At 43.5% G+C, this 24,064-nt stretch overlaps 1 protein-coding gene across 2 annotated transcripts; it reads left to right on the top strand.

Annotated features, from left to right (window-relative positions):
• The first annotated feature begins 888 nt into the window (after positions 1 to 888).
• Positions 889 to 15,066, top strand: fend (forked end). Of its 2 annotated transcripts, none has more exons than XM_065479792.1 (7): positions 889 to 1,191; positions 6,586 to 6,636; positions 10,811 to 10,885; positions 12,249 to 12,464; positions 12,519 to 12,902; positions 13,152 to 13,317; positions 14,403 to 15,066. In XM_065479792.1, exons 1-7 carry the CDS (start codon positions 1,054 to 1,056, stop codon positions 14,504 to 14,506), a joined length of 1,134 nt encoding a protein of 377 aa, XP_065335864.1. In that variant the 5' UTR covers positions 889 to 1,053; the 3' UTR covers positions 14,507 to 15,066. The 2 variants fall into 2 exon arrangements, with proteins under 2 accessions (XP_065335864.1, XP_065335863.1); XM_065479791.1 differs by having other exon boundaries at positions 894 to 1,191; positions 13,152 to 13,437.
• The last annotated feature ends 8,998 nt before the right edge of the window (positions 15,067 to 24,064 follow it).

Below are 24,064 nucleotides of genomic sequence, written 5' to 3'. Positions count from 1 at the left end.
GTGCTGATCGTACAATTGGAAACAATACAGAGCCCGTCAGGTGTCGGTAAAGTCTCTAAAAAATTGAATTTATTGAGTATAAAACCGATCGATTTTAAGTCTCAAAAGCATAATTTTTTATTTTCTCACGATTCAGTTCGCCTCCGATTTTTTTCTGTGGTGTTTTAAAAAAATATTGACCCCAGATTTGGCATTTCAGGGGTGGAAAACATTGGAAATTTAATTTAAAACTCACCCCCTGGGGGTTGGGGATGATTTCTAACCCCTCTAAATTTATTAATAATTCAAAAGGGATAAAAGTCTGACGAAAAATGCGTGAAAATAATTTAATTGCAATTTAGATTTTAATTTTGAGTCGAAAAAATCACGTTTTTCGATATAAAAATTTTAATTTCTCAAAAATGAGGGGAAACTTTGACGCCACTTTTTTATGTGTTTTTTCTTATTAATTAAGGCACATTTTGGCTATCTCAAAAATATAAATTTTTATTTTTATCGATATTCAGGATTTTTTTTAAATCTTAATTTAAAATTTAGTGACCTTGTCCTTTGACCTAGGAAGTTTGTCAACATGGAAAATTTGTAGGGCGTTTAATTTAGATCATTTTAGACATTTTAATTATTAATTTATCCTTACTCTAATCATTTTTACAACTTTTTGAAAATAATTTATTTTTTTAAAAATACTCCAATTTTGTTAAGTTGGCAATTTTTTGGACTTGTCAGGATTCTAATTAATTTCAAATTAAAAAATCATCTTTATCTCCGCCGACTGTGAATAATTTTTAAGTTTTGAGGATGAGTCGTGGAGCGGCGCTGCGCACGTTTGGAGGCTGGAGCGGCAGCGGGAGGAGTAGGAGAGCAGTGCAGGCGGCGTTTTCGGCGAGTTCGCTTCTCGTTTCTCGTCAATTGAGCTGTGGTGCGGGTGTCGGCTGGTTCTCGGTTCTCGCGCCGCAGCAGAGCAAAAGTCGTCGTCAGTCGACCAGTCGAGAGTCGCGAGTCGAGAGGAGCGCGTGCGTTGCAGCGGTCGTGCGTGTCGTTCCCAGCGGAGCAATGCAAGTGCTCGTGTGGCTCGTCGCGGCCGCGCTGGCCGCCTGTCGGGCGGCCGTCCTCCCGCCACCCCTTCCGCGCCCCCAAGACGTCGACGGACCCCTGACCGTCGCCACCTGCAGGGCCCTCTGCCTCCAAAAGGTAACAGAAAACATTTTTGGCAAGCCTCAAATTCCAAATTCCGAGCGTGGAAAACATTCTTTACATTTTTTTCCTGGCATTTCTGGGGCGAAACGAGATAAAAATATTCAAAACATCGTTCGGCTTTTTGTTAAAATAGAATATTAATTTAATTTTTGGTTGAATCGGCGAGATTTGCTCACCATTAGATCGGTGAAGTCGAGAGCTTTCAGAATATGTGCATGTTGACCCTTTTGAGGCCGTCAGGGTGCTCAGGGTACACCCTGATGTGTTCCTGACTACCCTGGTACCTTTGAAAAGGTTGAATGGCACATATTCTGAAAGCTCTCGACTAGGCCGATCTAATGGTGAGCAAATATTAATGATTGAACTCGTCAGGTGTCTTTCAGGGCTACCCTGATGCCAGGGTAATATTTTTAAACCGTTCTAATGGGCTTTTCTGACCTCAGGAAAGAATCCCAGCTTGGTTTGAGGATGAAATTTAGTAATTTTAATTTTTAAAATTTTTACCTGAGCTCAAAAATACCCTATTTTCAACCTTTGACCCTTATTTCTCAAAATTTTAAGGTAAATTACATTTTAATGCCGTAACTAATATTTAAAAATCACCCCCTCGTGTGGCTCCCGTTTCCGGGCTTTTTTATTTTTATTTTTGATTCGATTTGCCGGCGGAGGAAATAAAATTTTACGACGTTTGCATGCGCAATGTGTGAGTCGGGGATCAGGTGTGTGTTGTGTGTTGGGCCGGCGTGCGCCTCAGGGGCCGGTGCAGGTGCGTGCCAGCCTCTCGATGATTTCGCTCCGAAGCATCTTTTCCGCGAACAAAAAAGCACCTTTTTATCAGATTTTCATTCTAATTTCGGTTTGCGGGTCGGCAGGGATAGTAATTCAATTTTCCGTGCGTCGATCAGACGCTGCTGAATAATTTATGAGTAAAAATGGTTAAATTGGATGAAAATAATTTTTTAATTCGGTTGTTTGGGAAAAAGGAAGTTTGGCTGGGTTGCGAGTGCATCGATTGGTTGCTTTTGTGCGTGGGTTGGTCCGGCCGCCGCCGATAAATTACTGCTCAGCCGACTAAATCACCCGCGCTACCTGCCAAAGATAGAGCACACACACACACACAGGACACAAAGCGCGCCGCAAATAAAAAAGAATGAAAAAAAATCCAGGACAAAAGTGCAGCGCCCGCACAATCGAACAAATTTATCTCCTCGCTCCACACACGCGTGCAAAAAGCAATTTCTCCCATTTTAAGGTACAAATTTGATTTAAAATTAATTTAATTTAATTTTTGCCCTTCAAATAGTTTCTGGAAATTCGTTACATGGAGCGAAATGCTGCAAAATGCAAAAGGCCGCGCGGGTGCCGAGTAATTATCGAGTGCGGTTCGAGTGGAAGCACAAAAACAAACAATCCGATTCAATGAGGTTTCAATTTCCGGGCAATCACTGTCAAATTACTGTCATGGCATAAATGTATCGCGTTTCAAGGGGCGGGGCACGAGACAAAGCCCGCGAAAAATAATAATTTATAACGATTTTCTTCCAGTTTCGGAAGATCCGGTGATTTAAGAATAATTGCAATAATTTTTCTGAGATGATTCTCAAATTAATTTTTGGTATTTTGATTTTTCCAAAAAAATTAATTTTTATTGGTTTGATCTTCAAGATTTGCGTATCTTTGGAACGGCCAAGTCGAGAACATTCAGAATATGTGTCGTCCGACCCTTTTCAAGGGTATCAGAGACTTCAGGAACGCATCTCAGGGTATACCCTGAGCATCCTTATGGCTTCCAAAAGGGTTGATCTGCACATATTCTGAAAGCTCTCGATTAGGCCTATCCAACGGTGAGCAAATATTGATGATTGAACCAAATATTAAATTAATATTCGAATTTTTGTAATTTATTCTCTAAAAAAAACTCATAATATAGTGCATTTTCAATTTAGAAAAATTTTAAATTGAAAAGTTTCATATAAATTATTTCAGGGACAATTTTAGTTTGCTGAAAATCAATTTAAATTTTAATACCGAAAACACTTTTTTAGGCATTTCAGGGTACTCCCTGAGCGCCCTGATGTCTTCCAAAGGGTCAAATTACACATATTCTGAAAGCTCTCAACCCGGCCGTTCCAACGGTATGCTGAGAGTACAATTGGAACCAACACAGAGCCCGTCAGGTGTCGTTAAAGTGGCTAAAAAAACGGAATTTATCAAGTTTGAAACCGATCGTTTTCAAGACTTAAAAGTACAATTTTTTATCTTCTCACAGTTCAATTCTCGTAATTTTCTCATCCCAAGGGGACGTCACCGGTAAAATTCCACTTTAAGAGGTCAAAGTATCTAAAAACTCCCGAAATGCAGCAGCACGAGACGGTTCAGAGACCACAAAAAAACTCGCAACCACCCGATTTCTCGGATTCAAAGTCGTAAATCGCGCTGGTTTGTCGCATTGGCGCTGCCCTTTGCGTATTTATCATTTGTCCAGTGCTTTTTGCCATAAAATCGAGATTTTACGAGCGCCGGCCCGAGAGTTATTATGCCGCGCGCTTTCGGAATTCACGCAAAAATCCCCCAGTTTCGTTTCAGTTCCTTTCGCTCCATTTGCTGATTAAACACAATTTTTCCTCTCATTTTGCTGTTGTTTGGTTCGTTCGGTCGATTAAAGTGCAGCACTCATTACGCTGATTAAAAATCGAAAATTGCCGCTGCCGTCTCGGCCGCGCCGAGAAATTGTTGTTATTAAAAAGCAGAGCGGTGGAATTAATCTCGGGTCCAAATTACAGACCTTCCTTCTCTGCTCGCGACTCCTGAAGAAGCCATGCATTATTTATTAGAGCACCACACGTATCTAGCCCTAATAAAACAACCAATTTCGTAGAAAAAATTCATGTATCGCTCCCGACCGAATTATAGAGACAGCGAGACAGCGAGGGGCACACAAAAAATGGGAAAGAGGAGCACAATTAATTCCTAACTGGACCGCTCGCCCATCAAAACTATTTTCTGCTGTTTCACAATTTCAATTTAAGAATTTCTTCAATTTAAAATGCTTAACATCAACAGAATGTCCGCCATTACACCGTTAGATAAGCGACTAAAGCGCCTCTAGCGGCCGGGAAAGTAAAATTCAAGGTGCGTTTGAATATTCGCGCAATTTGAAGCTGCGCAGTAGACTTGTGCGCATCTGAAGCTTGCGCAGTAGGTTCAGGTCGCTTCTTAATCTCACAGGGAGTCTGAAACTCATCACTGCGCATGCGTGACTCAAATTAAAACCTTCTGCGCAGTCGTAATTCCCACCGGGGGCCGGGTTGCGATCTGTGTTGGTTTTCCCGCCGGTCTGAATTCAAAATGGCGTCGAAATAATGGACGACAATCAGGAGACAGTCTAGCGGCCAATCAGAATCGCCGAAAAAGGGGCGTGCCGACCTGATAATTTCATTCCCGCGCATTTTATTACATTTTCATCAGCCTGACGTGCCATCTAACGGTCGATTCGCCAATTACCAGGCCAATCAGCTGTTCTTAAAATAATAACAACCAAAATATTCGCCATTTTGAAAGCATTTTCAATCGTTTTCGTAATAATTCTGCTGCAATTCGAGGAGAAATGCGACCGCAGTGCGCTTTTCGTGAATGTGTAATTGCGAAAGCCATTAAAGGCTTGGTTCGAACGCGCGAAAGGGGTGGAATTTTTAATTTCGCACGCGCGCAACAACGTACCCTCGTCGCGCGCCACGACACAACACAAAACAAAGCACCGACGAGAAGAAAAAAAACCTGTGGGGAGCGCTCGCTCGTTCGGAAAATTAATTTGGCGCCGCGCGAGTGGAAAATAACAATAATGCATTATTATTATTTGAATTGCAGTGCGCTCGAAAGTCTCGTGCGGTATTTTCCCTTTTGTTTCCGATTGTTTCGCTTTATAAGCTTTTCTCCCTCGGCTCCGAATCGAGCTGAGACGAGGCTCGATTTCATTTTTAAATAAATCTGAAGGTAGAAAAAAATCGCTATTAATTTTGTTCTCTAATTATTGACGTCAGGGTAAGGCCCTGAAGGTTCTACCTGACCTTAAAGCTAGATTTTTAACTCGAATGGCGGCAAAACTGTCGCGAATTAAATAATGAAAATTTTTATGCTCGTACAGAATTTCACGGGCTGCATTTTCGTCCATTAACTCGTTAAAATCGGAGGAGTTTTTCACCCTGAAAAATGAGAATTACGGAACTTCCGTCCTATTGATCCGAAATTCTCTTTCTCAACGGTTCTTTTTTCACTTTCTAAATATTTAATTCGGGCCTTTACACATGGAGAAAAGTTGTGCCAAGTTTTGGGCTCATTAATTAATGCGCTGGCTGAGCTAATTCCAGCGGGAACGAGCCTTTGTTTCCACCTGCACCGCAAAACTCTCTCGCTGCGAGCTGCGAGCGGGAATGCGTGCGTGTTTGCCTCAAACGACGAGAGTGAAACTGTAAAACTATGCACAAAAGCCACATACGACTATATAAGAGACGAAGAGAGAAAGAGAAAAGAGGGAATTCGCGCTGGACCTTTTCCGCGCGCACTCGAAATAATCCTCTCGCAGTTAAAATTCACATTTCAAATAGAAATTCCGGCGTAAAGCGTGCCCACACTTGGACTAAGTCTGGTTTTAGCTCGAATTTTGTTGGTGGTCTGTTAAGACAGCGAATTTTTAAAGGGGCGTGGCAGGTGAAAAAGTAAACAATGGAAAAATGATTTATTTTCAATATTTTTACTGAGATTTTTCGGTAAAAATATAAAATTAAAGGTTAAAACACATTAATTGGCATTAATTAATTGCGATAATGAGTCAAAATGTTTGAAAATTGGTGAAATTGATACTATTGAGCGCGCTGACTGGTTGCTGGTCACGGCCACTTTTTCAATCACAACAACAACACAACAAAAATTCTTGGAAGCATCGAAATGGCGCTGAAATTAGCTCAAAAACATTATTTAACGTTCATTGTCGAATTGATTGTTGATATTTTATACTTGCAAAAAGGAAATTCAACGTTTCCGCGAGAATTTTTGTTGTTTGTTTGTGAGACTGAAAAAGTGGGCGTGACCAGGAACGGATCAACGCGCTCGCTGGCGTCACGTGACCGGGACCGTGGATCAAAACAATCAAAAGGGGCGTGGCAGGTGCATAAGTGCATAAATAACAGGAAAACCGCTTTTTCTTGTATTTACAGAGATTTTGCATTGAAAATTCATCAATGAATAGATTTTAAAGCAAGTGAATGACAATAATTTATTTCTAAATGCTTAAAAAGTGGTGATTCGTGCAACCGACGTCACAAAAATAATTGTTCCCCAAAGGGCTCTTATTACGAAACCTAATTTTGTGTGTGTTATTTTGTGTTCCAGTTCGCCAGCGGCAAGGAGGACACTTGTTTGCAGCAGCCCGACTGTTTCATGGTCAGTATATGTACATATTTTTTATTTCACCATCGATTTGCTTTTCTGCGAAAAAACAATACTTTGGGCCAATAAAAGCCTGGCGAGAGAGGAGTAATTTAACAAATTGCACTACTTCTCGTTTTTCGCAGGCCGTAAAGCGATTTGAAGCGGCGACAAAAGTTTACGACGCGCCCTAAAAGAGTTAACTCCATTTTTAATTCGAAAATCTAATCTGGCTTTTGTGTCCGACCGAGGGCCGGCCAATAAATTCGTTCGTAATCCGAGTAATAAAGATATCGCACGCTCGCACTCCCGCCAAAAAAAAAAACGGCCGGATTAGTTCTTTTTACGATCGCTCAAAATTATTTCCGCTCTTCCCCGTGCAAAACTTTGCTGCCAAATCGATCCAATTCGCAGAAACTGCAGGGGGCGTGGCAGGTCGGTTCAAGAAATTCTGGTTTTGTAGCGGATTATTGGTGGTAAAGGCAGATAATCATTGTTGCGGAAACGCGGAGGAGTTTCGAGTCGGCCGAGCGCGCGAATCTCATCAGCGCGTCGGCAGATAATCCCGAAAATCCAAGCAGCAATTTGCCTGCGCAAAAATACGCGTGACGAATGCAAAATGCTCGGCGCGCGGTAATTAAATCCGGGCGTAATTGCCGTTCTCTCGGTGCAGCCGCACACACACAGAATAAAAAATAAAAATAAAGAAAAAGAGACGCGATAATTGTGCCTGGCCGCGCGGCCAAGGTCGCACTTTTTTACGCCTTAATTGAGCACGGCAAATTGCACCGCAAGACACACACACACTCCTTTCTTTCTTTCTTTCTTTTTAGCAGCAGGCTGAAAGAGTGTTTGTTTGCGCTTCATTAGGCCGAATAAAAATCAGCTTTCCAGGTGTTTCCGAATTTTGCACGAAATTTGATTTTTCAGGTACTTTAGGGCGTTCCCTGAGCTCCCTGAAAACTTTGAAAGGGTCGAATTGCACATATTCTGGAAGCTCTTAACTTGGTCTTTCCAACGGTGTGCGAATTTTGCAGATCGAACAAATACAGAGCCCGCCAGGTGTCGTTAAAGTGGACAAAAAATGAGATTTTACGAATTTTAGATTTTTATCAAAATCTACCCTGACCCCAGGGTATGATGTTTTACCTGTTCTGGATTTATTTTCTTGTCTCAGGAGTGTTTCTCACCTTAAAAACGGCAAATTAAATGCTAAAAAATATAATTAAAAAATCTGAGAGCTCGAAAAAACAATTTTTTTAATTTTTGGCCATTTTCAGCAATTTAATTTTAACGAAATGCATTTTTCAAGTGAATATTTATGCCTTTTAGTGTGTTTGCGCTTAATTAGGACAAATAAAAATAAGTTTTTAACGTTTTTCTGAATATTTCATGAAATTGAAATTTTTCACCCTGATGGCTACTTTAGGGCGTTCCCTGAGCACCCTGATAACTTCCAAAGGGTCAAATTGCACATATTCTGAAAGATCTCAACCTGGCCTTTCCAACGGTGTTCAAAATTTCCCGATGGAACCTACACAGAGCCCGTCAGGTGTCGTTAAAGTGGACAAAAAATGATTTTACTAATTTTAATTTTTTTCCAATGTCTACCCTGACGTCAAGATAAGATTTATAAATTGTTCTGATGGTTTTCACCTTGCAAAACTGGAAATTTCATGCTAAAATAAATTAAAAAAATCTGCAAACTAAAAATAAACAAAAAATATTCTTAATTTTAATTTTTTTGACGTTTTTTCGCCATTCTACCTCAACGAAAGGCACTTGTCAAGTCGCTATTTGTGTGTTTGCGTGCGAAATCAGCGCGGTGTCAAACGAGGCGTGAAAGTGGCCAGTGCTATTAGTGCAGTGTGTGTGCGGCCGCGGATCGATTTTGCACCCCCGGCAGCCCCGACTCGACTCGCCCCTACTCTCTTGGACGCGCAGATTGTTTCCGTCGAATTCCTCGAAATTCACTCGCTGTTGCGTTGCTCTTTCGCATTCGAAACACACTCTCGCCGCCGGCCGAGCAGCAATTTGCTTTGGTAACACACGCCTCGAGCGCACAATCAATTTTTCTTGCTCGTCCGCAACCACGCTCGCCGGCTAATCTGTGTAATTTTGCGTAAACAAAATAGTATACACGCCGACGAGACACGCAAATTTCTCCAGAATCAGATAACATCCACAGGCAAATACCGATTTTTCATTAAAAAAAAATTGCATGAAATTTGATTTTTCAGGTATTTTAGGGCGTTCCCTGAGCACCCTGAAAACTTTTAAAGGGTCGAATTGAATATATTCTTAAAGCTCTTGACCTGGCCGTTCCAACGATGTGCAAATTTTGCAGATCGAAGCAATACAGAGCTCGTCAGGTGTCTTTAAAGTGGCCACAAAATGGGATTTTAGTAAATTTTTATTTTTTTCTTAATTTACCCTGACGCCAGGGTATGAGATTTTACCTGTTCTTGTGGTATTTTATAGTCTCAGGGATGATATTCATCTTGAAAATGGCATATTTGTTGGTAAAAAATAAATTAAAAAAAGAAACCAAACATATTTCGACCTGACGGGTATTTTAGGGTATTTCCTGAGCACCCTGGAAGCTTCCAAAGGGTCAAATCCCACATATTCTTAAAGCTCTCAACCTGGCCTTTCGAACGGTGTACAAATTTTCCAGATGGAAGCAATACAGAGCCCGTCAGGTGTCTTTAAAGTGGCCACAAAATGAGATTTGACTAATTTTTTATGGTTTGAAATTTCCGCTAGAAAAATTCCGAATAATAGAGCGATAAACCAATTGTAAAAGTGATATCAATCTGTTTATCCGTTTTCCACGCAGGTGGAAACGTTTAAAGAGACAGAATGTGTCTGTTGATACGTGCTGAGCTGAATTCAGGTCAACGGGAGCGGATTTGTCAAGTTTGTCAGGAGAAAAACAGCATTTTTGTGAGCGAGCGAGCGAGCGGCCGGGTGCGATGCTGCTTTTTCTGAATGGCCGCGCGGGATCGCTCTGAAATGTGACTTTTGTGCCGCGCTGACAATGCGACAAATATTGTGTTTGGACGGTAACAAGCCAATTTGCCAAGGCGGCGCGTTTCCGCTGCTTTGTCGCCGCCGCACAATTGAAATTAAGCCGCACAACCGATTTTTCACGCCGAGAAGAACAGCTGGTGGCTCGGCTTTCTTTGAAATCGAACTCGCTTCGAATTTATTCAGAGATCGGAAAGAGGAGAAGGCCGGCCTGTCGCGGCCGCTCGAATAAATAAATAATTTTCATACTCTCGTCGGCCGCTCGTCACTCGTAAATCTCCTTGGGCCAAAATTGATTCACTTCGATGCAAATTAACCTCCAAGGTTGCCACGGTTTCTCCGCGAGGAATTTCGATCGTTTAGAAAATCGTTTTACTTTATTTATATACAAAGTTTCGACCTTTGGAGTGAATAAATTTAATTAAATTGTTGCAGGAGCTAAAAATTTCTTAACTTTGGTTAATGACACGCCCCCTTTTCATTATAGGGAATGAATAATTACTTCATTGCGATCTGTGTTGGTTTCCCGCGGGTCAGAAGTAAATATATGGTGTCGAAATTTATAGTTTATTGAATAATCGACCATTTTGAGGCTGCGCAGTAAACTTGTGCGTATCTTACGCATGCGCAGTATGTTCAGATCGCTTCTAAATCTCACAGGGAAGCTGAAACTCATCACTGCGCATGCATGACCCAAATTAAAACCTTCTGCGCAGTCGTAATTCCCACCGGGGGCTGGTTTCCCGCCGATCAGAAGACAATATGGCGTCGAAATAATGGAGGCCAATCAGGAGACAGTCCAGCAACCAATCAGAATCGTCGAAAAAGGGGCGTGCTGACCTGATAATTTCATTCCCGCGCATTTTATTACATTTTCATCAGCCTGACGATTCGCCAATTACCGGGCTAATCAGCTGTTACGAAAGAAACAACAAAAAGCCAAGCGTTTGTAACTTTCCCGCCGTTTGCCACGCCCCTTTTTACAAGATTTATAAAAACCACGCCTTCTTTTTAATATCCTCGCGCGGAAAATCATGAATTTGCATCTAAAATTGCTTGATTCTGTTCGGAGAAAATTTCCCAGCATCCCAACGGACCTTAACTGCTCTCGGAAATGACTTTTTGATGCTAATTTTCGTCTCTTTTTTATATGTTTCAGTGCTGGAAGAAGTGCGAGCTGCTGCAGACTAATTACGGCGGCACCGTCACCGACTGCTCCAATCCGAGAGACTGCGTGAGTTTTTCTTGCCATTTTTCCAGCCCATTTGCCGCCTCCCATAAATCAGCTCGGTCCGGACTCAATTTCCGCCCTGCTCTTAAAGGGTTGTTTTCGTGAGAGAGAGATGGAGATAAAGAGACGCGAATTCGAGGCAGACACGCACACGCAACAGCCGAGCAGAGTGTTGCCCGTGGCGAATCAATTAGGCGAAAGGTGGCACCTCGGCGCGTTCATTATTCGCCGCATGCGGCCATAAATCATCGGCTGCGCGCAAAACGAACCGCTTATTATTTTTCTTTAAGCCTCTCGCGTGATTGATGTCCGAGAAAAATTAAATTCGCGAGTGTCACTCTCTCTCTCTCTCTCTCTCGCTCTTGATTGCGGATTAATGGCCCCGCCGAAAAACTCCGCGGGCCGAAAGTTCGTTTCCCGATTAGAAGTGCATCCAATAAGCTGAAATTGCAGCCGCGCAGGTGCGTGTGTAATTAAAAAGGATGCCGGCCGACCGCGCAACCCGCAATTAGTGTGTAAATCACGCGTGACGAGCCGAGAAAAATAATATAATAATAACACACGGTGCCGCAGCCGCGCACGGGAGCTACCTCGCTTTTCTTCTTTACCCTCGCTTAATAGTTTTTATCTCGAGCGAGAAGAATTATCGTTTCGTTTCGTAATCGCGCCTTCAAGGCCTTCCATTCAGAGTCGCGCGGATAACCCGACCGACGCGCATCCGCCCTGCGCACGATTCTCATGGGCGTGGGAAATAAAATAAGCGAGAAAATCGCGTTCGAAAATGGTCTGGGAAGAAAGCGACAGCTGGAGCAGGCGACAGTAGAGCCATCTGCGCGTGACTGTCACTTGACTTAATGCCGCCATCTTTAAAGACTGTGTCTGACGACATTTATGAGCCCACCAATCGATTCCTGAGGGTCGAAATAGGTAAAATTGTTGTTTTTTCCGTTGAAAAAGTGCACTGCGACGTGCGAATTTTTTTCCCGCCCAAAAAATATGAACGTAAATACGAGCACTGCGCATGTGTCAGAGCTGGTTCAAGCACCTGCAGGGAGACCACCTGTACGTATGACTTCTTTGTCACATCCAGCCAGCTCTCACGCATGCGCACTTCTTGCTAATACGTTCATATATGGTTTTGGCGGGAATAAAGTTCGCACGTCGCACTTCACTTTTTCAACGGAAAAAACTTAAATTTGACCTAATTCAACCCTCAGAAATCGATCGGTGGGCTCAGAAACGTCGTAAAACACGGTCTTTAACATCTAATTGAAATATCCGTCCGCCATTTTGAATTCTAAACTCTCGGAAAATGGTGGCCGCGCTCGAATTTTTTATTAACGTCTCAATAATTTTATTTCCGCAGTACGCTGGGTGCCAGGTGGCGTGCAAGTTCTACGAGGAGAAGCAATTTCTGACGAAAGCGGAGCATCCCGTAACTCACGCCAGGGAGGCGTTGAAGCTGAGCACCCTTCCGCTTGGGGCGGGGGTGATCTCCTGGGCGCCGCTTCCCAAACCCAACCTCGTCTACCTCCTGGTCGCCAGGCCCAGCAACAGCATCATATGGAGAGAGATTTCACAGGTATTTCCGCCATTATTAGCCGCCATCTTGGATTTTTACAGAAATTAATTACAGAGCACTGAGAGTGAGGTGCGGCTGGAATCGGGACACTTGGCTCTGGAGCCAAACTCCTCCGTCAGTGTGATGGCGGTTGGGCCTAAGGGTCTGGTCTCCGTCCTGACCCTTGACCCATCGAAGGTCCCGCACCCAAAAAGTCCGGATTCGTTGGTGACGAAAGATCAGTGGCGCCTGCAGGAGGTTTCCATGCATTACAAATACCCGAGGCGGAGCCACGAAGGCCTCCAGGTGATAACCGAGGTATCGTGGGAGCCGCAGGCCCCCAACGCCACCTACATCGTGACCTGGGAGCTGGCCGGAGGGGGCCTCAAGGGCAACCTCTTCACCGGATCCACCAACGTCTCCCTCTCCCTCTGGACCGACACCATCTACTACATCCAGGTAAATTCTTGAATCAAATTCCCATCTCTCGCCACGCCCACTTTAATACCCTCTGGATCGCGCGCACGAGTCAGCTGATCGAGATGCTATCGCCTTCACTCCGATCAGCTGATCGTGCGCGCGATGTGGAGGGATATTAAAGTGGGCGTGGCGATAAATTTACCAATTTGCCGCGGAACGAACGATTTCGAATGTTCGCGCCAATGCTATAGTTTCTAAAATTAACGTCTATGACCTTTCTGTCGACAGGTGGAGCTAGTGGGCGCCTACGGAAAGCCGTTGGATGCGTCTGTGGGCAAGGTGCGGAGCGAGATGTTGATGCTGGACACTTCGCCGGCGACCCCGGCGAAGCCGGTGGAGTCATTGCCGCGGGTGGAGCGGAAGAAGCGGCAGCTGACTGAAGAAATGCTCGCTGGTACGGGCGCTGCCATGTTGCTGTTCCTGCTTGTGGCCGTGGCGTGGCGCTGTCGTCACCTGCTGGCCAGAGGCCCTCGCAAAAGACGCTTGCTGCTGGCGGATCACTCGATCTCTGCCGGTGAGACACCATCTTTGACGCTGGCACGCTTCCTCTCCGCCCCTACCCCGCTTCTTTGCTTTAATTGATTAAAAAGGACGTCCTTGATTAAGTTTCTGAGCCCACCAATCGATTCCTCAGGGTCGAATTAGGTAAAATTGTTGTTTTTCCGGCTTAAAAGTGCCGCGCGACGTGCGAACTTTTATCCCGCCAAAACAATATTAACGTGAATACGAGCACTGCGCATGCGTGAGAGCTGGCTGGATGTGACAAAGAAGTCATTCGTACAGGTGGTCTCTCTGCAAGTGCTCAAATCAGCTCTCACGCATGCGCACTTCTTGCAAATACGTTCATATTGTTTTGGCGGGAAAAAGTTCGCACGTTACTTTCGACTTTTCGGACGGAGAAAACACCCATTTAACCTAATTCGACCATCAGGAATCGATTGGTGTGCTCAGAATCTTCGTCAAAGATGGTCTTTAGGGGTTTTTAAGTAAAATACAAGATGGTGGACTGATATTTAAATTTTTTAAAGATTTTCAAGTCAAAATGGTGGTTCTTTGGTACTTTCAGCAACGAAGAAAGCGGTCCGCCATCTTGATTTTTAAATAAGAACTTAAAAAGACAGTTTAAATTCGTTTGAAATTTAAAACAAGATGGCGGAATGAAAAATGGCGGTTAATCGGTACTTCTAACATCGGAGGATACAGTCAGCCATATGTTTAACAATTTTTATTTGTTTATTATTTAAAATCCAAAGATGGCGGACCGATCATTTAATTTTAAATACGTTTTTATGAATCAAGATGGCGGCTTTTGGAACTTAAACCGTCGGAGAGATCTCGTGCAGTGTCCCTTTTTTGTCTCCAGCACTCTCGTCCGACCCGTGCTCTCGTGTCCAGTTTCCTTTCCTCGAGCACGGGCGCCTTTTACCCAAATTTTAAAACCCAACCTAACCGATCGTCTTTTGTCTTTGCTTGTTGCAGTGTCAACGACGAGTCCGATCGTCAGCGTGATGAGGCCAAAAGACTGCTGTGAAGAGGCGGCCGCGCCCTCCTCCGCGCCGAGCTTCCCCTCGATCCAAGTGTAAAACTGTCGGGCGATTTTTCAGACTAAAAATTTAAATTATTAGACAAACCCGTTTCGCATACGGGCGCTGAAGGTTGTGGCGGGAAATTCGAAAACGGGCGGGCCGTCACTGAACAGCGCGAGCAAAGGACTGTGTACATATTTTAGTTGGTAAATCAGTCATTCCGTGTATAAAATGAATCTCTGCCGTAGCATGTATTTAACTTTAAATATAATATATCTCTGCCTTGGAACTTTTGCCAAAAATTTATATATTCCGTGTCGTCAGCGCAACTCCTCTCATTCCATAAATCTGTCCGTGCCAATTTTGCTACCAACGCGCGTATACATTAATGTTGTTAAAACTCTGCGTGTGAATTCAAAGAAAAGACAGACGTAAATAAATTGTCATAATTAATTAATAACCGATCGATTCGCTTTCCATGTTGCATTATTTACTTTCCTGTAAATAATACTCAATCTTTTTCTCTCGATAAATTATTTTTGCAAACTTAAAAGAACGCAATAAAATCAATGTCAAGACTCTGCCGTCAATCAATAAAGTCAATGTCAACAATAAAACTGAATTTTAATTTGTTCTCATTTCCCCGTCCGCGCGTCTCGAACTCTCGAGTCTTAAAAGACGCTTCAAAGCGTTTTGTCCGAGTGGAAAAAGTCAAAGAACTATTACAAAAGAATGGAGAAGCAGTGCAGCGGCGGCGAGGTTTTGCAGCCAACTCCACCATTAATCAGGCTAATTGCGGCTCGTTTGCATGCTCAAAGTGAATGCTCAATGCCCAATTAAACTTCCGACAAATGCAGAGCTGCAACATGGTTGCCACACCCTTCAATTTGCGTCGGGTAAGTTTTTAATCAGGATTCTTCATAACTCGCGGGAACTTAACAGCTGGATAGGGGGGCGCAACCGAGGGAATACAAAATGGCGGCACTAACAGGGGGCGTGGTGCGCTCGGTTACGCCCCCTCTGCTGTTTTCATCAGTTTTCCAGTATTGCATGAAATTTGATTTTTCAGGTACTTTAGGGCGTTCCCTGAGCACCCTGGAAAATTTGAAAGGGGAAAATTGCACATATTCTGAAAGCTCTCAACCTGGCCATTCCAACGATGTGCCAAATTTCCAGATCGAACCAATACAGAGCCCGTCAGGCGTCGTTAAAGTGGCTGAAAAATGATAATTTTATAAGGAAAACCTTTAAATTCGAACGATGCGCAGTAGAATCATGCGCATTTCAGGCATGCGCAGTGGTTCTCAAACGATTTAAAATATCACTGGAAAGATGAAACTTATCACTGCGCATGCGTGACTAAAATTAAAACCTTCTGCGCAGCCGTTATTCCAAGAATTTTGGAAATTGTTTAATTTTAGATTATTTTCCGGTTATTTAACAGGAAAATTGAGCTTTTTGGTGCGACCTGGAACACATTAACCTTTTCGAGGGGCGTAACTCGCAAGAATTTTAAAAAGAACGAAAATCCGCGGGAAATTTAAAAACCAATTTTAGTTTTCTTCCCAAATAATCGGTTTAAAAATTACGGGAATGATTTCAAGGATTTTTCAGAGGGTGGCAACCCTGGGAAGTCAAGCGGTGGAGCGATGACACAGAATTTTTGCATCCGGCTTAATGCGATGGGAACGAGGAGACGAGCCAGAAGGAAAACGTGAAAAAAAGAGAAGCAGTGCACAGACTCACAGACTGGGCATAAATTTTATATTCATAGGAATAAATTAAAGAGTGTGTTCAATCAATCAAATGCATTTGTTGCGCGCGCGGGCAAAGAATCAATAAAATAAAAGGAAACAATGAAGGATTGTTTGTTTGTCGCGTCGCACCTCGAAAAGCGTTTGTTGTGTTTGTTGTGTTGTCTCGCGCGCGCGCGGCTGGAAAGAGACCGCTCGCTGCGCGAGCTCTCTTCCTTTTTACAAGTGTTTTAAATGAATTATCGTTGCTCGCCTTTGAATTTATTATCTGCTGCTTTCACGCTGCATGCCTGCCGACTGCCGACGCTACAAATAAAAATATCACGTATTAAAAAAATTGTTTTAAAGAAATTCGCGGCTGCACATTCCTCGCGTGATTTCTTAGAAATTTTTCAAATTCCGGTGCTCTCTCCGGTGTTTGATTTGAGGGCGCACGCGAGAAGAATGCGCAGGAATCGTATATCTCGTTCTCGTGATTTATGGTGCAACACGCGGCCCGACAGCAAACACTCCCAATTAATATTCCTCCAAACTCTCACACAATTTGTTTGTTTCCCGCGTGAAATAACAACCGAAACTAACGAGCGTCCGAATCAAAAGGAATTTACATTTATATCGAATACACAGAATCGAGCTGCGTGTGTCCAACAAGTACTCTATCCGTTCTCACGAGTCGTTTTTTTTTTACAGAGAAATCAAATTTCTTCCTCGAATGTCTGGAAAAATCCACTGAGGAATTCTTAGCTACCAAAATAAACACATCCAAGCTGGATTTGCACATCAAAAATATGATTATTTTAATATCAAAAGCTCGGTAAAAGATAAAATCCCTATAATTATTTTCACCTTTGAATTCAGAAGCTGCGCAGTAGACTTATGCGCAGCTCACGTGGGTTTCAAACTGTTAAATGTATCACTGGAAGGTTGAAACTCTTCACTGCGCATGCGTGAATAAAATTGAAACCTTCTGCGCAGCCATTATTCCACGAAATTTGAAATTTTTAAAATTTTTTCCTCATTTGCAGGAAATTTTACAGAGTTGGGGTCCCCGAAAATCATGAAAACTGATTTATTGTGTTACCATTTTAGGGGGCGTAACTCAAGAGAATTTTAAAAAGGGCGTAGCAGGAACCAAAATCTGCGGGAAATTTAAAAAAACGTTTGTTTTTAGGTGAAACAGTAATTTTGGGACAATTTATCCAATGCTACAATCCTAAATAACGTAAAATTAAAATTAAATTTCTAGTTTATGGCCGATTTTATCAATTTTTGCTTCTCCTTGTACCAATACGGCGTTGGCAAATTAATAAACATCAGTGTCCATGTAATAAATGGCGGTCATTAGCGTATGCGCGTAGAAAAAACAAACAAGGCGCGTCGCACATGATTTGTATTGATGACCGCGCGCTATCCTGCCGCCGTGATTAACTGCCTCGTCCCTTTAAACGCGCAATTTTTCCAACCAAACAATTTTTTTTGTCTAAATTTAAACCTTTTTATTTCTCTCGGAGAGCATCGAGCAAAGCAGATCCATTTCCGGCTGCTGGGAAGAGCGTGTGTGTCGTAAAGTTGTCACTTTGCCAAAGACGTGTCCATAAAATTGAATTTATAAAGCCGCAACGTTATGGACTCGTAAAGCATGCATATCATCGCTCGCGCCCGCCTGTCTCGGCCTCAGCATCTCCGCTCCGCTCCGCTGCAGCCGCGATAAATTAGCGGCGAAACGAACGAGAGCATGCCTCGACGCTAATCTATGTGCAGCACAGCAACGAGAATTGCGAGAATTGCATGCGCACCGATATAGAAAAAAAAGGAAAGGAAATAAAACGCTCGATGCATTTATTTTCAATTTTAATCGGGAAAATAGTAGAAAAGAGCCGGCGGCCTTGTTTTCTAATTAAAAGTTTAGACTGCGGAACAACGTCTGGGAATTAAAAATTGATAATGAGCACACACATGCACGGGTTTGTTGAGAGGAAAGAAAAAGTTAGCGCACGCAGGAGCCCCGCTGGCCGGCACAAAGTTAAACAAACACTTGTCGGCCGCGCATCAACATATAAACGGGCAGGCCGCGGGCGGTCGCGACTCCCGCCCGACCCAAATTGGCCGTAAATTCACCTCTGCCTTCCCCCTCTCAATCCGACGCCATCGATTTTACAATTAATTTAAATATCAAACGATTACCATTTTTAAAATTATTTATTTAATTTTTTGAAATGATTAGTTTAAAATTATATTTGTAATTAATTTCGTTTTTACTTTGGATTCCTCTCGCCAAGCCCGATCGAACTGACAAAAAAATTCGATGGCCTAGATCAAGGTCAAAGGTCAATACTGTTAATTCTAGTTTTAAATTTGAATTTTTAAAATATGCCCAAAATTTTGGAATTTTGAAAATGTTCGGAAAAGTTGTGCCATGGCAAGTGGGAACTTGTGTGAAAATTTCAGAGGGGTGCTATTTTTTATATCAGAGAAAACCCGCTTCAAAACTCGAAAAACACGATTTTTTTACTTCTTCGTGTTTTGCAAATATTTGCATTTTGAAATCTCAGGTTCTAACCGTCAGAATTGCAAAAACTACCCACCGTTGGACTCGTCTTGATCTCCCCTGACAAGCTGAACTGTTTAGGGGTACTCCCTTTCCAACCCCGAATTTTAACCTCCTTGAAAAAGGACAACATCTTTGCTTTTTCAAATTGCCGCTATGGGGTGTATAGGGGCGAGGGTAAGCACCCCATTATCATTTAGCTCGTTAGGGGAGGTTAATACGAGTCTAACGGTGGGTGGTTTTTGAAATTCTGACGGTTAGAACCTGAGATTTGGGGGTGCAAATAAATAAACTCGAAGAATGGGAATTTATCAAATTCCGTTACTTTTGAATCTCCAAATCTCGGGTTCTAACCATTAGAATTGCATAAACTACCCACCGTTGGACTCGTCTTGACCTACCCTGACCAGCTCAAGGGTTTAGGGGTGCCCTCCAACCCTTTATTTAAAGCAAAAAATTCCACTGCGCTGTAGGTTTGCACTATTTCATGGGGGTTGACCTATATATCAATTCGGGGGTGGAGGATACCCACCCCTGAACCCCTTAGCTGATTAGGAGAAGTCAATATGAGTGTAACTAGGGGTAGTTTTTGCAATTCTGACGATTAGAACCCGAGATTTGGAGTTTCAAATATTTTGTGTTTTTGCAAATTTTTGCAACTCCAAATCTCAGGTACTAACCATCAGAATTGCAAAAACTACCCAGCGTAGGACTCATCTCGACCTGCCCTAACCATCTGAAGGGGTTAGAGGGTGCTTACCCTCCACCCCTGTCAACCCCTTTGCTACAATTACAACAACAAAATTTATTGAATCCAACCATAATAATTTTGGCACAATTAAATTTAAAAAGCGACTCTTTGTTCTTGGCTCGCTTCAGGAGCCGATTTCAATAAATTACTCGGTCGTGCTGACAAATTAAGGAGGAAGGGAGAGTCCGGGAGGGCGGCCGCCGCGCGAGTGTCAGTCTCTTTATTGTTTGTTCTCGGGCGAATAAAACACTGTGAATAAGCAGCTTTGTTTTGTTTTGTTTTGTTTTGTCACCTGGCCGCGCGCAATCTGCTCGATCTGGCTGCTGAAAAGAACGCGCCCAAAAGCAGCCACACACTCGCACACACTCTGGAGAGAAAGATGCATCTCGCGCAGAGGCACACAATGGAGCAGAGAGAGCCTGCGCTGCCAACTGCCAAGCGCCTCATTGAAAAACGCTAGCCAAGCAGCCGGCAAATTGTTTCTAAATAAATTGGATCCGTTTGCCAAACGTCGTGAAATAAAATTTAATTAACTTTGCCCTCCCTGCGGATTTAAATGTTTCCGTTTGGCTGAGGAATAATAATTATAATTCTTGGCTCGCGACTCGAGTTTTTGGGTGTTGCTGCGCTTCGTGACGCCTCGAGTTTTGGTCTTTTTTATTTTTATTTTGTTTGTGCCGCGTGAATACAAAGCTGCTGACACGTTTTTATTGTTTCGAATGCTGCGCTCGGTCCCGCCGGCTCCAAATTTATGCGCGCGCGCGCGTATTGTTTTATTTGGACAAACACACGTAATTACGCCATTGTCTCTCAAATTCGGAGCCCACGCGCGCTCCACGACGCTTCTATAAATCATTTTCGCAGAGGTCAGCTCGAGATTTATGCGAAAATCTGCGTCTGAAACCCAGATTTTGTAATTAATTCGAATTTTTATCCGGAATGTTATAAAAGGAGCGAGTCGTGCGAGTCTGTTCTCTTCGGTGGTGGTCTATTGTTTGCGGATAATAATTTAATTTGGCGCGCCGAATAAGCAGCTCGCGGTGATCGGACATAAAAGAGCAATAAATTTGGTTTTGCTGCGCCGAACGAACCAACGAAACTGCTATTTGATTGCCAGAAGCCAAACGCACGTGGGAGGCGCACCGCTTTTTCTCTCTCCTTTATTTCGCCAGCGAGGATTGATTCAGCTCTCCAATATCACATTGAAAAATTTTACGAGGAAAATAATTTTTCGCCCATTTTCAAGCTGCGCAGTAAACTTGTGCGGATCGTAAGCATGCGCAGTGAGTTCAGATCGCTTCTAAATCTTACAGAGAAGCTGAAAATCCTCACTGCGCATGCGTGACCTAAATTAAAACCTTCTGCGCAGTCGCAATTCCCACCGGTGTCCGGGTTGCGATCTGTGTTGGTTCTTTGCTGGTCAGAAGTCAAAATGGCGTCGAAATTATGGATGCTTTCAACTTTAATTTTGCTTTAATTAACTCTTTTTATAATTGTTTGAATATACACTCATTTTGAAGCTGCGCAGTAAACTTGTGCGCTTCTTAAGCATGCGCAGTACGTTCAGATCGCTTCTTGATCTTACAGGGATGCTGAAAGTTATCACTGCGCATGCGTGACCCGAATTAAAACCTTCTGCGCAGTCGTATTTCCCACCGGGGGCTGGTTTTTCCCGCTGGTCAGAATTAAATATTGCGACGAAATAATGGTGGCCAATCCAGTCGGCCAATCAGATGCGTCGAAAAAGAGGCGTGCCGACCGAATAATTTAATTCCCGCGTATTTTGTTACATTTCCGTTGGCCTGATGTGCCATCTAACGGTCGATTCGCCAATTACCGGGCTAATCAGCTGTTACGATAGAAATAACAACAAAAATATTCATTTTCATGATAAATATTCATTTGTAACTTCACAAAAACCAACATTTTAGGTTTCTAGGAGACATGAGGCTGCAGAACAGATTTATTTAAGTATGCCGAAAGAATCTTGGTGGCAGGATGGCGAGTAGGGTGCCGGAATACAAACGATTACCGTCGCGAAAACACGTTCGGCGAGAGGACAATGTTGGTTGGCGCGCGCAGATTGCATCTCTCTCTTTTATTATTATTTCCAAACACAAACACACATGCCGTGAATTGTGAATCACCCGGTTGGTTTGTTTGTTTGTGCACCTGATTTCCATAAGACCGTTGACCCGGGCCGTTATTGTCGGGGCTCAAGAGAAAACACTTTGTTGCAGAGCGACCGCGCCCCTCAAACTCATTACTGCCCCGGCCTGCCCTGATTCAAATCGAAATCCGGCCCGAAATGATTATAGCAAAGGCGGCAGCCATGTTGTATGTGAAGCGGGAAATTTAAAATAACCGTCGGAGGCTAATTGAATTGTGCAAGAAGCGCTGCGAGACTTCTTTGGCATAATTGAGACGTGCGCGCGTTCAATTATCTTTTTCTCCACACTTTGATTCGAAAATTCGGTTCGTTACTGCGCGTGTGATCAAAGCCGCGCTTCCATTGTGTGCGCTCGAGAATCAGGGATCGACCTTGGACGCGAAAATGACTTTTGTGCCGACCCATCAACACCGAATCCGGCTCGGAATTTATATTTTAATCGTTTTTCGAAATGTTTTGACAGTTAGTTTTAAAAACTGCCACGCCCCCTTATCGACGATTCACCCGAAAATGTCATAATTTATTTTTTTAAGGAACCACGCCCTCTTTTTCGCTGCGATATTTTAAATTCCTCGACTTGCTCATCACTTTGCATTTTTTTCTTCTCTGAAAATTGTGGGAAAAATGATCTTTCATGAAGAGCTTTTAATTGTTTTCGTTATTCCCGAGTGTTGGTGCGTGACGAAGCGAAAGACGCAGGCCGTTTGGTCTCGCTGCCTCATCCATTCGACACACGGGAGGCACACACATGCATTTTCGTTTCTTTGTTCGGAAGCAGCGCCGCGAGAGAAAGGAGAGCAAAGGCCGAGGAAAAATGATATTTTACGCAGCGAGAGAGCGAAGTAATCACACAAAGCCGAATAGCTCGCTTCGATCGCTTTTTGCCCAGCCGACGCCGCGCGGCAGAGCGCACAAGAGAGAATTGAAGAGAGCCGTTTGACGCGTTTTACAATTCAAATAGCGTACAGAACGCATGCCAAACTCCATTCCACCCCGTCCTGAAAGCGGGTCAACCACCCTAGTCGCTCCGAACTTCGAGTAAATTTGTTTTATTGATTTTCAATCGAAAATTCGCGAAAAAACGGTTGATTTTTAAAATTTCCCGAGGGTTCTGGCACTTACTGCCACGCCCCTTTTCAATAAACTTAAGAATTTCGATAAATTTCTTGTTTAATTTTCTATTTTCAGTCTTCACATCTATCACGCCCTTTTTTAAATTTCCCGCATATTTCATCCCTGCCACACCCCCTTTTTAAGCTTTATACATAACCACGCCCCTTTTTTCAGCCCGTTTTTTTAAATTTCTGTCTCTTATTAAATATATACGTTGAGACACACCCCATTTCGGATTTTTCCCGCCATTTTAATCTTCAAACAGAACGCGTTTGTCGGTCCTTTTAAAATTGCTGTAGTCTTGCCAGTTTTCCGGCTGCTTAGGCATTTTTGTCGCGTGTCTGGGGTCGGGCGACGAATTTCCGATTCCGCCGGAGTGGCCGACCCTCTCGCTCCGCGCGGTTGTCGTCGAGCGAGAGCGGGTGATATCCGTCGTCACGCGCGCCGCGCGCTACGCTATCAAACGAGTTGGCCGTTTAGTTTGTCCTGAGGCCCACCCCCGCCCCCGCCCGCCCGGGAATTAATCTAAAAACCCCAAAGCGTCCGCCACGAAGTTTGCGAGAAATAATTCACGCGTCTTGTTTGCCGGCGTCGGTCGTCGTCTCGTCGTCGCACATAATGGGCCCGATTTGATATTTATGCGAGCAGAGATGAAACGCCACGCAACCCTCTCGCTCCCAGGGGGTGTCGCGCGGCTCCCTCGCCGCCGGGGGCGGCCATCCATCCATCCCCCAAGGTTTAATTACGTTTTTCGGCCTTGGCGGCTCCGAAATGCGGCTTTTCAGAGTTAATTTGCAGTTCCCGCCAAAACACAATGCCGCCATTTTTTTCATACAGCTGTCGAATAATGAGAGTTTGAAAATAGGGCCAATTGATCAGAGTCAATTGAGCAGAAATGATGGGCAAAAGTGCAAATCACCGCGCGTTCGCAATAAACGCGACGCGCGCCATTTCCACTCGGATTTATGCGTCTCCGACTCTCAATGCTTTTCGGCCATAATTCCGCAATATTGGCCGATGCAAACTCGCGATAAATCCCGAACCGAAGAGTGCATAGTGAAATGAAAAAAAGAATGGAAACGTTCGTGTGCCAAGAATTTGCGAGAATGTGTGTCGCTCGTCGATCGTGCGACGCTGACGCCGCCGGTTCAATTAAAAAACAGCCCGTTTGCCACTGACACGTCCAAAATGAATGATTGCCGCCGGATACTTGTCATTCACAGATGAGAATCACAAAAATTCATGTTGCAAGTCAGTAAAGTCGACATAAAAACGTAAA

Source organism: Cloeon dipterum, chromosome 2 (assembly GCF_949628265.1).
Source record: "Cloeon dipterum chromosome 2, ieCloDipt1.1, whole genome shotgun sequence".
NCBI classification, from domain to species: domain Eukaryota; kingdom Metazoa; phylum Arthropoda; class Insecta; order Ephemeroptera; family Baetidae; genus Cloeon; species Cloeon dipterum.
The sequence above is the reverse complement of the archived record's forward strand: the minus strand, read 5'-3'. Positions and strand labels throughout refer to the sequence as shown.

Bases quoted from the DNA above. Each gene is read 5' to 3' on its own strand.
- fend (XM_065479791.1), top strand. From the start codon at position 1,054: ATGCAAGTGCTCGTGTGGCTCGTCGCGGCCGCGCTGGCCGCCTGTCGG. The intron at 6,637-10,810 runs GTCAGTATATGT...TATATGTTTCAG, and splicing joins AGCAGCCCGACTGTTTCATG to TGCTGGAAGAAGTGCGAGCT. The intron at 12,465-12,518 runs GTATTTCCGCCA...AATTAATTACAG, and splicing joins TATGGAGAGAGATTTCACAG to AGCACTGAGAGTGAGGTGCG.